Source organism: Symphodus melops, assembly GCF_947650265.1.
Source record: "Symphodus melops genome assembly, chromosome: 12".
NCBI classification, from domain to species: Eukaryota; Metazoa; Chordata; class Actinopteri; order Labriformes; family Labridae; genus Symphodus; species Symphodus melops.
Genome location: NC_136702.1, coordinates 1,214,864 through 1,229,206, shown reverse-complemented (window position 1 = coordinate 1,229,206; position 14,343 = coordinate 1,214,864). Strand labels below are relative to the sequence as shown.

The 14,343-nt window shown below is 49.5% G+C and overlaps 1 protein-coding gene across 2 annotated transcripts in view; it reads left to right on the top strand.

Annotated features, from left to right (window-relative positions):
* Positions 1–442: 442 nt before the first annotated feature.
* The window catches only part of dgkh (diacylglycerol kinase, eta), a 20,263-nt gene continuing 6,362 nt past the window's right edge, over positions 443–14,343 (top strand). The window contains exons 1-23 of one of the 2 annotated variants that reach the window (XM_079357567.1): positions 443–606; positions 2,609–2,715; positions 3,342–3,467; positions 3,701–3,803; positions 6,005–6,167; positions 6,251–6,359; positions 6,789–7,010; positions 7,148–7,239; positions 7,614–7,713; positions 7,791–8,115; positions 8,592–8,723; positions 11,006–11,140; positions 11,257–11,374; positions 11,462–11,572; positions 11,650–11,746; positions 11,848–11,955; positions 12,961–13,074; positions 13,196–13,330; positions 13,410–13,570; positions 13,654–13,759; positions 13,853–13,945; positions 14,030–14,149; positions 14,320–14,343. The exon at positions 14,320–14,343 is cut by the window's right edge and continues 82 nt beyond it. In XM_079357567.1, coding sequence (XP_079213693.1) covers positions 507–606; positions 2,609–2,715; positions 3,342–3,467; positions 3,701–3,803; positions 6,005–6,167; positions 6,251–6,359; positions 6,789–7,010; positions 7,148–7,239; positions 7,614–7,713; positions 7,791–8,115; positions 8,592–8,723; positions 11,006–11,140; positions 11,257–11,374; positions 11,462–11,572; positions 11,650–11,746; positions 11,848–11,955; positions 12,961–13,074; positions 13,196–13,330; positions 13,410–13,570; positions 13,654–13,759; positions 13,853–13,945; positions 14,030–14,149; positions 14,320–14,343 — 2,901 coding nt within the window. In that variant the 5' untranslated portion in view covers positions 443–506. Of the gene's footprint in view, positions 607–2,608; positions 2,716–3,341; positions 3,468–3,700; positions 3,804–6,004; positions 6,168–6,250; positions 6,360–6,788; positions 7,011–7,147; positions 7,240–7,613; positions 7,714–7,790; positions 8,116–8,591; positions 8,724–11,005; positions 11,141–11,256; positions 11,375–11,461; positions 11,573–11,649; positions 11,747–11,847; positions 11,956–12,960; positions 13,075–13,195; positions 13,331–13,409; positions 13,571–13,653; positions 13,760–13,852; positions 13,946–14,029; positions 14,150–14,297 lie in introns of both variants that reach the window. The other variant, XM_079357568.1, reaches the window with a different exon arrangement.

Here is a 14,343-nt window from a genome sequence, read left to right as displayed (position 1 = left end):
GGTGGCTTTTTTTTGTCACAGGTCTGTTCAAAGCTTCCTGTGGAAACTAAACAGTGAACAAACTCAAGTTCTTGTGAAGGCAGCAGCAGGTCAGAGAGGTCACATGACCTCTGAGGTTTTATCAACAGAGGTCGGAACTTTTTCCTATTTTTTTACGAAATCATTTTAACTCTGAGGAGATTTTTTTTTTTCTCCTCCATATTGCCAGATGCTTAATAACCACAGAGAAAGTGTGTCATTGACATGACGACTGAAACAATCTAACGGTCAAAAACTTAAAGTATGAAGATCAACCGTGCTGTACTTTATTAGACCGACTCGTTTTTGGCTCGTGGCCTTCATCCAGGTCATCATCTGATCAAAGAGCCCGGGGTTTTAAAGATGCTGAGCCCTACCTGTCATGTCTTCACTGTGACGTTTTCGCGCCGTTCTTCTTCCCGCCAACCCGTGTCCCCTTCCTTCTCCTCCGACAGACGGCGCAGTTCAATGTGGAACATTTCTCAGGGATGCACAACTGGTACGCCTGCTCCCACGCACGGCCCACCTTCTGCAACGTCTGTAAAGACAGTTTATCTGGGGTCACGTCCCACGGCCTCTCCTGTGAAGGTAGGTAACACACACACACACACACACACACACACACACACACACACAGTTAGCTTTAGCCACTTAGCATAGCGGGTTATGCATGAATCCCGCTCCAACATCTATGTGACGTGAGGTGTCGCTGTTCAAGAGAACGCTGAGCGACCTTCTCATACAGCTCACCTGGTTTCAATCTGACGGGGGGGGCGGAGTCAAGAGGCGTCACAGAGGGGGGTTTTTTTCTAAATGGATCAACGTTCTGGACCCTGAATGCCTCTCCAGATGTGTTCAAAGACAGAGAACAGGAAAACGAGAAGCACATACGACGGCGTTCAAATCAAAAGGCGGTAAACTGTCGAGCACGTGGAGCGCCTGAAAGAGTTTGGTAGATCTCGACAGATCCGTGTGTGATGTGTTCGGTGAGAGGTTCACTGACTCTGATTGAACGCGGAGCTGGGTGCAGCCAGCGTGAGTCTCTGACAGGCTCGACTTTCTCCATCAGACTGTCAGCTTGAGGTGGAAGCGGTTTGAAACGCTCGTGCGGCGAGCTGCCATTAGCGCCGCACAGCCTCCTGAATGTGTCGTCTCCGTCACGCTGTGAGCGAGGTGAGCTCTGACTCAGGTCGTCGTGGATCCGTTTTTAGCTCTTCACAGGATAAAACCTGTTAATGGACGCCATGAATGACGCCACATCCTCCTCACCTCGCATGTGAAGGAAGTGTGAAGTGGGAGTGTTAAGAGGAGGGGGGGGGGGGGGTTTGACATGAGAGCCTGATTTTATCCAGAGTGAAGTGTCGGCAGCGACGGAGAGCATCTGCATATCCTCCCAGTCTAATTGTGCTAATGTTCCCCCGTGTGTGTGTGTGTGTGTGTGTGTGTGTGTGTGTGTGTACGTTAAGTGCCTCCTCACTCAGCGCTTGTTATCCTCGATGAGGTCCTCTCATGTCCAGAGCAGGAGGCGCTGCAGGGTGCTGGTAGCCCCACGCAGGCGGCCCGGGTTCAAATCTGACCTGTGGCTCCTTTACGGCATGTCAACCCCCCCCCCCCCCCCCCCTCTCTCTCTCCCTCTGGGGGGGGGGGGGGGGGGGGGGGGGGGGGGCGAGAGAGAGAGGGAGATTGCTCTATTAAACGTCTGGAACAGACAGACAAACAGTTTCACAGCGATCAACACGGCTCAAATTTCCTTTCGATTTCCTGCTCAGGACTGTCGGTGCGGATTGATTTGTGACAAACACACACACTCCTCTGTCTCTGTATCACACACACACACACACACACACACACTCGGGCCTGCTCGGGGTATCATGTCCTCTAGATCCTCTTAATGCTCTCTAATAGCATTTAGCAGCAGAGGAGATTGAAACATCAGTTGTTGCTCCCGGATATGACTTTGGCTGAGTTTGTGGTGAATCTGTGTGGACTGCCTAATTATTATAATTATTAGTGTGTGTGTGTGTGTGTGTGTGTGTGTGTGTGTGTGTGTGTGTGTGTGTGTGTGTGTGTTAGGGGTGGGTGGGGTTGCAGGCAGCTCTCTTGAGTGTGCACATTATTCATGAGTCTTCTTGCTAAGTGCCTCGTCCTTAATGGGAGGACAAGACGAGAAGATGTCTCTCCATCTGCCTCGCACGCCGTCTTCTCTCAGAGCGCCGCCGCCACCGCCACCGCCGGCCTGCATTAAAGCAGCCCTGTGTAAAAAGGACGTGCACCTTTTGGTATTATTATTGATTTGATATTCGATATTATTTACTTAGTCCTCCTGCAGGATGTTTCTGTTTCCCAGTTTCCAAAAACAAGATCGTAATTATCCTGCGAGCTTTATTTTACACCGACCTCATGCGTGACCTCTGGTTGAACCCAGGCAGCCAATCACATCCCATCCCCATCAGCACGCTTACGACTGATTCTCAGAGTCAGATAAATGTCGCTCTGCATGCTCGTAGCTTCATTCGTTGTCTTCTTCACGTGCGCTCTCCGATGTATGGAAGTCTGACTTTCACTCTTTTGTGTTTTTGTTTTTTTTCAGTGTGCAAGTTCAAAGCGCACAAACGCTGTGCAGTCAGAGCCACTAACAACTGCAAATGGACCACGCTGGCGTCCATTGGGAAGGACATCATCGAGGATGAGGACGGGGTGAGTCTAACGCCGTTCCCTCGTGACTTCATTCCCAGAACAGCGTGGAGTTGTTCTCCTCCATGTCGAGCTCTCACTGTAATGCATTAGTCAAGTCATCTTTATTTAGAAAGCACATTTATAACAACCGAGGCGCCGATCCAGTAAGTCTGGAAAATACATTACATCCAAAACATCATAAAGACGTGAAAGCACAAATTAGAACTCAGGAAAAGTCAAAGTTGGGGTCGGATTAAAAAACCCCAAGGAAGGTTTTTAAACATGACTCGACATGTTCAGTTTAGTTTGGGTTTTTTCTCCCTACATGAAATCATCGGGATTGTTGCAGGAGTGCGTGCGAGAAACACACCAATCATAATAATAATAATAATAATAATAATGTGTTGCACAGTTTTTATTCATTTAAGAGGTGAGATGTGCAGGATGCATGACAAGCCTGGGATGCCCGTGTGACTCCATCGTCGGATCACGTTCACGCTCAAAGATGTGATGACGACGGAGATCAGCGAAAATCACTGACGTCGAGCAGGAAAAAAATCATAAAATGCATCCTGAATCAATAAGGAAATGTGTGTGTGTGTGTGTGTGTGTGTGTGTGTGTGTGTGTGTGTGTTTTGTTCCCACAGATTGCGATGCCTCATCAGTGGTTGGAAGGTAACCTGCCCGTCAGTGCCAAGTGTGCCGTGTGTGATAAAACATGCGGCAGCGTGCTGAGGCTGCAGGACTGGCGCTGCCTCTGGTGCAAAGCTATGGTGAGAGCTTAGTGTCACGTGTGTGTGTGTGTGTGTTTGAATATTAACTTTTTTAAAAGTCGTTCACGCTCTGAAACAGACGGGCGTATTCAACGGTAAATAACATAAACGTCCTTCTCACAGGATGTAAATGAGTTTCTGTACATTCCTCTTACTCTCACATCTTCTTTGATTTTTCTTCATGTGTTTATTTTTTCCTGTTGTTGTTGTTGTTGTTGTTGTTGTTGTTTTAGGTGCACACAGCCTGTATGGATCTGTACCCTCGAAAGTGTCCTCTCGGTCAGTGCAAAGTCTCCATCATCCCTCCGACCGCGCTCAACAGCATCGACTCAGACGGTAGGAACGACTAAAGTCGCCGAGTCGTTGCACATTCAAACTTTGAAGATAGAAGTCGCCACATTAGAGTTAAAAATATGACCGAATGGACTGAATCATGTGACCATGGTGGAGACTCACTGTCCAATCAGTCCTGTTGTTCATCACTCGCACGTCTTCTCCGAGCACACGCCGGACAGGAGGAAGGAAGAAAAACACACTTTGATTATTTTCTGCATTGGAGCGTTTTTATTCGTTCTTTCTGTCACAATATGAAGGAGGAATACTGTCGATCATATATTAGACCACCTGATCAGTTCGTTAGTATTCCACTTTATTTACAACAAGCACAAGGAGGAAATAGATGTAGATAGAAACATGTGGAAGTTTTCAGGAGTGCAGATGTGCAAACAGCTCAGGTTGCATGTTTCAGTATGAATTGATTTTGTCATCAGTTTGAAAACAATCTGTCCTCTGTATCCTCAAAAAAATGACCTCAGCAATTTGATTTTATTGAGCAGGAAGTGAACTGTCTTACATTGTTTTAATATCATAAAAATATATGAGAGCGAGCGAGAGAGAGAGAGAGAGAGAGAGGTTGCTCCAGTTTTTCTTTTTCTTGCACAGCGAGGAGGCTAAAAATAAACCCTTCCACATCTTTCCTGAGCTTCAAACAGAATATGTGAGAAGAATTATGATTAGCTGCCTACAAACTGTTTCTAAAAATAGACTCACATATTTATCCTGTCACGGTGCGTGAGAGCGAACAGACATGCAGACACCACAGAAGAAGAAGAAGAGCAGCTGTGCAGCAAGCCGAGGCTTCCTCCAGGCTCTCTGTTCAACATAGCTTCTTTGTTTCCGATGTGCATTAATATGTGTGTGTGCGTGTGTGTGTGTGTGTGTGTGTGTGTGTGTGTGTGTGTGTGTGTGTGTGCGCGCATTCCAGAGCAAACATTCGAGCAGTTTCTGATAAAGATTGGCACCTGAGAGTCAGACTCAGATTAGCGTGTGTAATTAGATAACTTGGTCTCACACACACACACACACACACACACACATAGTGTCCACACACTGCGCCCTGGCTCTGGCAGCGGCTGATTGGCTGATGGGTTAAAAACAAAGAGGCAGTAAATCAGACACAAGCAGATAAAGAGAAGACAATAAATTCCTTCTTCTTTTTTTTTTCACTGTTATTCTGCATCTGCATCACGTTCCAGGACCCCCTCTGCCCAAATGCATGCTGGGAAGCAGGGGGAGTTAGCTTGTAATTGGCTGGGAGGCGGGCTGTAGCACGTGCTGGTGCGATGTGACTCCCCGCCCTCCTCTTCTGCAGCTCTCCCCTCCCTCACTTCATCCTTTTCTGAAAAGATCACAGAGAGAGAGAGAGAGAGGAAAAATCGAAGAGGGGAGACAGAGAGAGGAAGACGAGAAAGAGGATGCAAAGAAGGGAGTGCCAGCAGGAGACACACACACACACACACACACACACACACACACACACACACACACACACACACACGTTTGTTTGAAGCTGTCAGCAGTGAGGAGTGTTCAGATTCTGCTCTGAACACAGAAGCCTCTTGTTGCCTCACACAGACATTTATAAATACTTATACACAGATGTGTTTACAGGTCTGCGTGTGTGTGTGTGTGTGTGTGTGTGTGTGTTTGTCATCTACAAGACACCGTGTGTTATTGCCTGTGTTTTATGAAGCTCAGTCTCACACCGTCAGACTTTAAGGAGGCTGATTTCAAGTCAGTCAAGCCCATTTTAAATCTTTAAAAAAATACTTTAAAGGTCACATCTCCTCTTCTTCTTCAGGTGAAATCAGTGTCCTCGCTCCTCTTCATCATGTGTGTGAAGTGTGTTGTTGTAAATCCACTCTGATCCTGTATTTGATCATGTCTATAAACCCCTCTATTTCAGCCCTGCTCAGAACAGGCTGTTTCTGTGTCTGTAGCTTTAAATATGTAAATGAGCTGTGTCTGGCCACGCCCCCTCTCTGGAAGGGCTCGGGTGTACTCGCTGCTTTCTGGCTCCATGTCCTATTGTTTACGGTGAGAAGGCAGACTCAGAGGGCAGAACAAACACCTAGCTGTGGGAGTGTCACCCACCTGGGGGAGGGGCTACTGCCCTTTGTGATGTCATGAAGGGAACATCTCCAAACAACCAGCAGATTTTCATTTTCTCCTCCTCCTCTGTTTTAATTTCTCCTCAGGCTTCTGGAAAGCCACCTGCCCCCCGTCCTGTGCCAGCCCCCTCCTCGTCTTTGTCAACTCCAAAAGTGGAGACAACCAGGGAGTGAAATTCCTGCGACGCTTCAAGCAGCTCCTGAACCCGGCTCAGGTCTTCGACCTGGTCAACGGAGGGCCTCATCTCGGGTGAGGAGAACAAAGCCGAGTCCTCTGAGAGTGGAACTCTTTGGAAGGGTCAACGTGTTGATGTGTGTTTTGTTTTTTGTCAGTCTGCGCCTGTTTCAGAAGTTTGATAACTTCCGGATCCTGGTGTGTGGAGGCGACGGGAGTGTGGGCTGGGTCCTCTCCGAGATCGACAAGCTCAACCTCCATAAACAGGTAACATGATGAACGGTCAGCGTCCCTTTTTTATGTGCACGTTTCCCGCCGCTCTTCCTTCTTCTTCTTTCACTTCCTGACAGATAAATCTTCATTTTCCTTCAGTGATTTTCATCGACGAACTTCGTTTTTTTACATGTGTAATGAGAGATGAGAAGCGAAGCAGGGCCCCCATTAGGGAGGTCTCCTACAGTCGTTGCAAAATTTGCACGTTTTTTAAGCTCCTGCTGCGTCTCAACGTTTGTCAGCCCTCGACGCCCTGAAGCGGCGAGCGGCCCGCCTTTCCGTTTATGGCTTCATATCACATATAACACTTTCCAGAGGTCGTCGGATTCACACACCTTGTGCTTCCTGTGTTCCTGCCGCCACGCTAACCCTCCGCCTCTCTCTCTCTCTCTCTCTCTCGCTCGCCCTCCCTCGGTGTTCCAGTGCCAGCTGGGCGTCTTGCCTCTGGGCACAGGGAACGACCTGGCTCGGGTGCTGGGCTGGGGCCCGTCCTGCGACGACGACACCCAGCTGCCACAGATCCTGGAGAAGCTGGAGCGAGCCAGCACCAAGATGCTGGACCGCTGGAGCATCATGACCTACGAGATCAAGATCCCGCCCAAACACAGCTGCCCCACCACGCCCGAGGGAGCCGACGACTGCCAGGTAAGTCACATGCATCATCAGGACCGAGCGGGGCGGGGCGGAGCGGGGGGGGGGGGGGGGGGGGGGGCGGAGCACGTGCTGGAAGGGGCGCCAGCGTCCATGTGAAGAAGTCACGCCTGCTGTTTGTCTCTCTGCAGTTACACATCGCAGCCTACGAAGACTCTGTGGCTGCTCACCTCACAAAGATCCTGAACTCAGAGCACCACTCTGTGGTCATCTCGTCTGCCAAGTAAGAGCTTTTAACACACACACACACACACACACACACACACACACACACACACACACACACACACACACACACACGCTGACCAGGATCCCCCCCCCCTGCACACAAGATGCTTTCTCATTGATATTCGTGGTCTCGGTCTCGGCCCCTAAGTGTCCTGGTCTCATCTCGGTCTCGGAGCACTCTGCTCTCGTTTAGTGTGGTCTGGACTGCATCAGCTCTTCTCTCGCTGATGTTGCTCCGTCGTGAAAACATGGACTCCAAGCGTCCTTTTAAAGTCGTGTGAAAATGATGCTCTTCTTCTTTTTTTCCTTCGTCAGTCGAAGGCCGAGGCGTGTGCGGTGTCTTAACACGTCTTGTTGTGTGTGTGTTAGGATCCTGTGCGAAACCGTGAAGGATTTTGTTGCCAAAGTGGGGAAAGTGTACGAGAAAAGTACGGAGAACGTGGACGAGTGCGACACCATGTCTCTCAAAGTAAGTCACGGCCCGCTCGTCTTCATCGTCCGTGTGTCCCGTCTCGCTCCTCACCGCCTCGTCTCCTCTCTGCGCAGTGTGCCATCCTGAACGAGAAGCTGGACTCGCTCCTGCAGACCCTCAACACAGAGTGCCAGGCTCTGCCCCCGCTTCCACACTCCACCCCTCCCATAGTGGAGGAGGAGCAGGAGGAGGAGGAGGAGGAGGAGGAAGGGGGGGAGGAGGAGGAGGCCAGCGAGGAGAGCCTGACGGAGCTGAAGGAGAAGCTGGAGGAGGAGGAGACGGAGAAAGGCGGAGGTCGACGTTCGCAGCACCAGCTGTTCAAAAGCAGGGAGCAGCTGATGCTCCGCGCCAACAGTCTGAAGAAAGCGGTGCGGCAAATCATCGAGCAGGCCGAGAGAGGTAACGACTCAAATCACCTTTTTCTCTTCAAGGAAATAAAAAAAAACATAAAAAATAAAATCCTACTTTTTTTTTTTTTTTTTCATGAAGTACGAAGGTCAGATTTTTCACGTGCACAAACTCAAATATTGTCATATTATCATAAACATATGATTACATTTATAAAAGTCACAGTCACATGACAAGTCCAGAAAAAAAACATCTCAAGATAGAAAAAAAAGGCAAAAAAAAGAATCCCTGGATCGCAAAATTTCAATAATTTCCATTTATCAAATTTTAATCTCGTTTAAAAACAAAACAAATCTTTTATTTTAAATTCTTGTGTTTCCGTAAACTAAGACTATTTCTGTTCGAAATCTAATATGAACCGTGCTTTTATTTTGAAATGAAGTGACTCTTCTCTCCTTCCTCCCGCGTTTCCCCTCTCTCTCTCTCTCTCTCTCTCTCTCTCTCTCTCTCTCTCTCTCTCTCTTTAGTGGTGGACGAGCAGAACGCCCACACGGACGACACCGAGCTGCCGTCTCCCATCGAGTTCAGGAAGGACAGCGAGGAGGAGAATCGAGACAGCGAGAGGGACGAGGACACGAAGGAGCTGGAGGCGCTGCCATGTAAGCTCGGTTCAAACCTTTCACCCGCTTGGCCCCCGATTTCACTTCCATCCCGGGACTCTTTACAGAGAGCGCTTAACCTGTCCAAGTCTTACCTTCGTGTTTCCAGGTCGTCCACTCTGCCAAGTGCCATTGTTTTCAGGGACCGTCCTGCAAAAGACATTTTCCTTGAACTTTAAAAAGCAGGGTCTCAAGTCCTGTGTTCATAGCATAGCAACATTTTATTTTTGTTATTTTATTTTATTTTATTTTATTGTTTTATTTCAAACGTGTGAAGACAACGAAGAAAAGATAATAAGAAAATAATCAACAAAATATTTTTTTTAAAATGCAAAGAGACGTAGTAAGACGTATAAACCTGCCAGGCTGAAAAACAAACATTTTTATTTATTTATTTTTCCTCTGAGGGATAAAACATGAGGATAGAGAAACACACACACGCTCCTGTCTTCATAAAAACACTGAAGAATTAAAGTGAGAGGTGCAAAGATGCCGTTTGACATCCTGCAGGATCTTTCCCACGTCGCCCCCTGGTGGCCGTTTCGCTCCCTGCACCACACAGAAGCAGATCGCACAGCTAATGGAAAAGAAAGTGCTGCTGCTGACGCACATCATGTTTCCTGTCATAAATAAACGGAGGGATTAGAGTGAAGAAGTCCTGCACTCGTTCCACCTCGTGCTGCAGGCCGAGCCGTTTATCTCTCCGTCTCCACCGGGCGCCGCCGTCTGTGTCAGAGGAGAGCGTTTTTAATAATAAATGAGAGCGGTGGCCAGGCGGCTATAAAATCTGTGTGTGTGTGTGTGTGTGTGTGGTAGGTTCATTTGTGGGTGTGTGTTTCTGGGTGTAAATGTCTAATGTGCCTTTTGTGAGCGTGTGTGTGTTGCTTCAGCCACAGGATGTGTTATTGTCTTTGGGCTAGAAGTTCTTCCTGTTTATTGCGGCCCTGCTTCCTTCCTTCCACACATTTTTCCAGCCAGTTGGAAGAGCTGGAGGTATCAGTCAAACCCTCGGCTTTGTCTCCTCCCTCCCTCCTTCCTGACCTGCACACAAAACGCACCGAGCCGCTGCCAAAGTTCTGCGTGTATTTGCCGCCCCGCCGAGGATTCACGTGATGTCAGCGTGAGCAAACTTGTTATGTGGCAAACACGCAATGTTCAGACTCTGTCATTGTGCATTCACTCGGAAAAATGCACAACTGCTGAAAGCTAAAAAAAAAAAATGAAGAGAGCGTGTGCTTGTGTAACAGCTCACAAGTAAACATGAAGAACAGTCCAGCAGAGTCTTTTTCAAACTTCCTCCGTCTGCGATAGTTCAGGTATCAGTACGTCTAACTTTAGATTCTGCTCCTGAATGCTCTGGATCTGATTGGACCAGAGAAGGTAGGCGGGGCTTTGAAGGCCGTTTTGGACGCCCCTGGGTTTGCCAGATATGAGAGCAGTTATCAGGTGAACAGGTGTTGCAGCGATGGAAGCGGGCAGTGGAACTGCTTCAGATAGAAGTGATTGTACCCGAGCTAAAAAGCCTCTGCATGTTTCTAATAAGCTCCAGCAGCAGAAAGCTGCTCAAACTAGGATCAATGTTGGAGATGAAACATGGAGAGAGGTTAGAACGCAGAAAGGCCGGAAAGTTTGCTTCTCTCACTGAAACAGTTTTGCATTCCTGCTCACTCACTGAAGCCCCCTGGTGGACAGAAGGGGAAGTAACATGTTAAAAAGTAACATCATTGTTCGTCCTCTGCTGCCCGACAGAGTAAAGACATGAAAATGATCTCTCTCTCTCTCTCTCTCGCTCTCTCTCTCTCTCTCGCTCTCTCTCTCTCTCTCTCTCTCTCTCTCGCTCGCTCTCTTTCTTCCTCTCTCTCTCTCTCTCTCTCTCTCTCTCTCTCTCTTCCTCTCTCGCTCGCTCTCTTTCTTCCTCTCTCTCTCTCTCTCTCTCTCTCTCTGTGTCTCTCTCCCTGTCCCTCTCGCTCTCTCTCTCTCTCCCCTCTCTCTTTCTTCCTCTCGCTCTCTTTCCCTCTCTCTCACTCTCTCTCTCTCTTTCCCTCTCCCTCTCTCTCTGTCTCTCGCTCTCCCTCTCTCTCTTTCTTCCTCGCTCTCTCCCTCTCTCTCTCTTTCTTCCTCGCTCTCCCTCTCTCTCTCTTTCTTCCTCTCGCTCTCCCTCTCTCTCTTTCTTCCTCGCTCTCTCTCTCTCTCTCTCCCTCCCTCCCTCCCTCCCTCCCTCTTTCTCTCTCTCTCTCTCTCCCTCTCTCTCTCTCTCTCTCTCTCTCTCTCTCTGTTTACAGCTTCAAAGAGTCCTTGTTCTCTGACGGAGAGGAGGGTGAGTCGCAGCACGCAGTCCTGCGGCTCTTTCACCATCACTCCCTTCACCACCAGCAAGGAGAACCTGCCTGTGCTCAACACACGCATCATCTGCCCCGGTAAACACACACACACACACACACACACACACACACACACACACACACACACACACACACCTACCTGCGCTCCACAGACAGACGCTCATGTGACAGACTTCTTGGTGTGTTTGCAGGTTTGCGGGCAGGTCTGGCTGCGTCCATCGCCGGCAGCTCCATCATCAGCAAGATGCTGCTCGCTAACATCGACCCCTTCGGTGCCACGCCCTTCATCGACCCCGACCTCGACTCCCTGTAAGAGCAGGCCCCGCCCCCCTCTCCTGTGCGGGTTCCAGAGTCTCATCTTTACTGACTGTTTATCTGCATCTGTTTCCAACCCAGAGACGGCTACATGGAGAAGTGCGTGATGAACAACTACTTCGGCATCGGCCTGGATGCAAAGATCTCGCTGGAGTTCAACAACAAGCGCGAGGAGCATCCGGAGAAATGCAGGTGAGACGCCTTTCCAGAGCCAAGCGACAGATAACTCTCCCTGTTATTCTCCACCGACTCTGTTTCCTGCCGCACAGGAGTCGCACCAAGAACATGATGTGGTACGGCGTTCTGGGCACGAAGGAGCTTCTGCAGAGAACCTACAAGAACCTGGAGCAGAAGGTGCAGCTGGAGGTGAGAGAGGGGGCGAGCAGCAGAGACAACAAGACAAACGGATGTTCGGATGATGAAATCAGAGCGTTAAAAACCTCGTCCTTGTTTTGTTTTTGTGTCAGTGTGACGGTCAGTACATCCCGCTGCCCAGCCTTCAGGGGATCGCCGTGTTAAACATTCCCAGCTACGCGGGCGGGACCAACTTCTGGGGCGGCACCAAGGAGGACGACGTGAGTGCTTTGACTTTTTCTACATTCCTCCCGACCTCGGCGGTACCGTCCGTCCGGCTGAACGAACCCTCACATAGACGACACAGAGCTCACGGCTCGTCACTTTCTTCCTCCCGCTCTTCTTCTTCTTCTTCTTCTTCTTCTTCTCTGGTTTTAAAAAAGTTGAGCCTGGTCCTGGTCTAAGTGAACCCTGATGGCCTGGAGGTGCAGGGGGGGAGGGATGGACTCAGAGATGTTTCTGCTTGTTTGTTTTAAGGCTCAGAGCACAAGAGCTGCAGGGGGATTAGAGTCTCACACACACACACACACACACACACACACACACACACACCCTGCAGAGGTTACCCTTGGACACACACATGCAGTTTGTGCATTTCTGGTTATGTAACTGTTTAACTGGAGAGCAGGAAGCTGAAACAAGGATTTGACTTTAAACTTTCAGACGAGTTTTTTCTCTGCTTTTTCTTTTCCGGCTGATTTCAAACGGAGCTCAATAAATCTGAGACGATGTTTCAGACGTGACATTAAAGGACAGGATGTTATCTTTGTTTCTTGGATCAACATGTTCACAGCTGAGTCTTTGAGCCTGCGCCTTTGGTTGCCCCCTGGTGGCCGAGGCCCCACATGACACACATCTCCTGATCGACGGCGTAATCTCACTCAAATGTCCTGATTTTTTTTTTTGCTTACTCGTGCAAACGCTGACCTCCTGTTTGTCTGCAGAAATCAATACGACAGCACGTTTGTGATTCAGAGCAGACGGAGAGAAAGGTCTCATTTCAGGAGTTTTTATTTTTTATAAATGGATAAATAAAGAAGACAGGAACAGACATGATCCTCTCTATCCTCTCTGTCTCAATTACATTAAAGGATAAAGCTGGGGATGTTTTTTTATTTTTGTCATCATGGAATAAAAAGATCTGAATTCAAAAGGTTTGTGTTTGACCCGAGTGGTCACGAGTCGCCGGCTCACAGCTCGTGATCGTGATTCCTCCTGCGTTGCAGATCTTCTGCGCGCCATCCTTCGACGATAAGATCCTGGAGGTGGTGGCCGTGTTCGGGAGCATGCAGATGGCCGTGTCCAGAGTCATCAAGCTGCAGCACCACCGCATAGCACAGGTGACGCCACACTGGGGACAGAAGAGCAGACAGTGGGCTTACATGTCCACTCTGTTGGCTTTTAATGTCACGTGTTGTAATTAAAAAAATAATAATTCTCCGCCTCGCTGTTTGTCATCAGTGTCGGACGGTGAAGATCACCATCCTGGGCGATGAGGGAGTCCCCATTCAGGTGGACGGGGAGGCCTGGATCCAACCACCCGGAGTCATCAAGATCCAGCACAAGAACAGAGCGCAGATGCTCACCAGAGACCGGGTGAGGATGAGGGCGGGCGGGCGGAGATGAGCATTGCGTCATGGTTTTTGTACTTACACTGCGGTTCCCCCCCCTGCAGGCGTTCGAGAACACGCTGAAGTCCTGGGAGGACAAGCTCAAGTATGACAAGCCTCCTCTGCGGCCTCACCTCTACCCTCAGCAGTCCGTGGACCTGGCGACGGAGGAGGAGGCGGGGCTGGTGCAGATGTGCGCCCGTGCTGCCGAGGAGCTCATCACAAGGTAGACTGCGGCGTGCTGCCAGACGTCTCTGCAGGAATCCGTTCCTGATGCAGCCACGTGAACTCGCTCTGTTGTTGTTGCAGGATCTGTGAGGCGGCGAAGACCTACGGGCTGCTGGAGCAGGAGCTGGCTCATGCTGTTAACGCTGCATCCCACGCCATCAACAAAACACACCCCAAGTTCCCAGAGGCGAGCGATGACTCCACGTCACACCCACTCCTACATCGACACAGCATGATTAGCATGAGTGAATTAAAAGACTCGTCTCTCTCCCGTTTGCAGAATCTGACCAGAATCACGGCGATCGAGGTGGCGAGCACGGTGAAGGCTCTGTACAACGAGACCGAGTCGCTGCTGGTGGGCCGAGTCTCTCTGGTGAGCAACGTTTAAATCAACCTTTTCCTGCAAATCATATTCGAACACTTCTGATCTGTGTTTTTTGTTTTTCTCTCCTTGCAGCAACTGGACCCCCCTGAGGAGGAGCAGCTGTCCAACGCTCTGCAGAGTATGGAGCTGGAACTGGGCAAACTGGGAGAGGTCCCCTGGCTCTACCACATCCTGCAGCCCAATGACGAGGAGGTGAGCGTGAACCCATTTTCTCCACCAACATTTGTCCCTCTCTCTTGAGAGAGCGGCGCGTGCACTCGTGTTCTGTCATGTGTGTGTGTTTACGATGACCTGGCTCCAGGTTGAACGCAGAGCTGAGTAGCTAAATGAAAGGCTATAGGTTGACTGTGCTTATGTACCAGGACCACTCTCTGGGTTACGGCAAG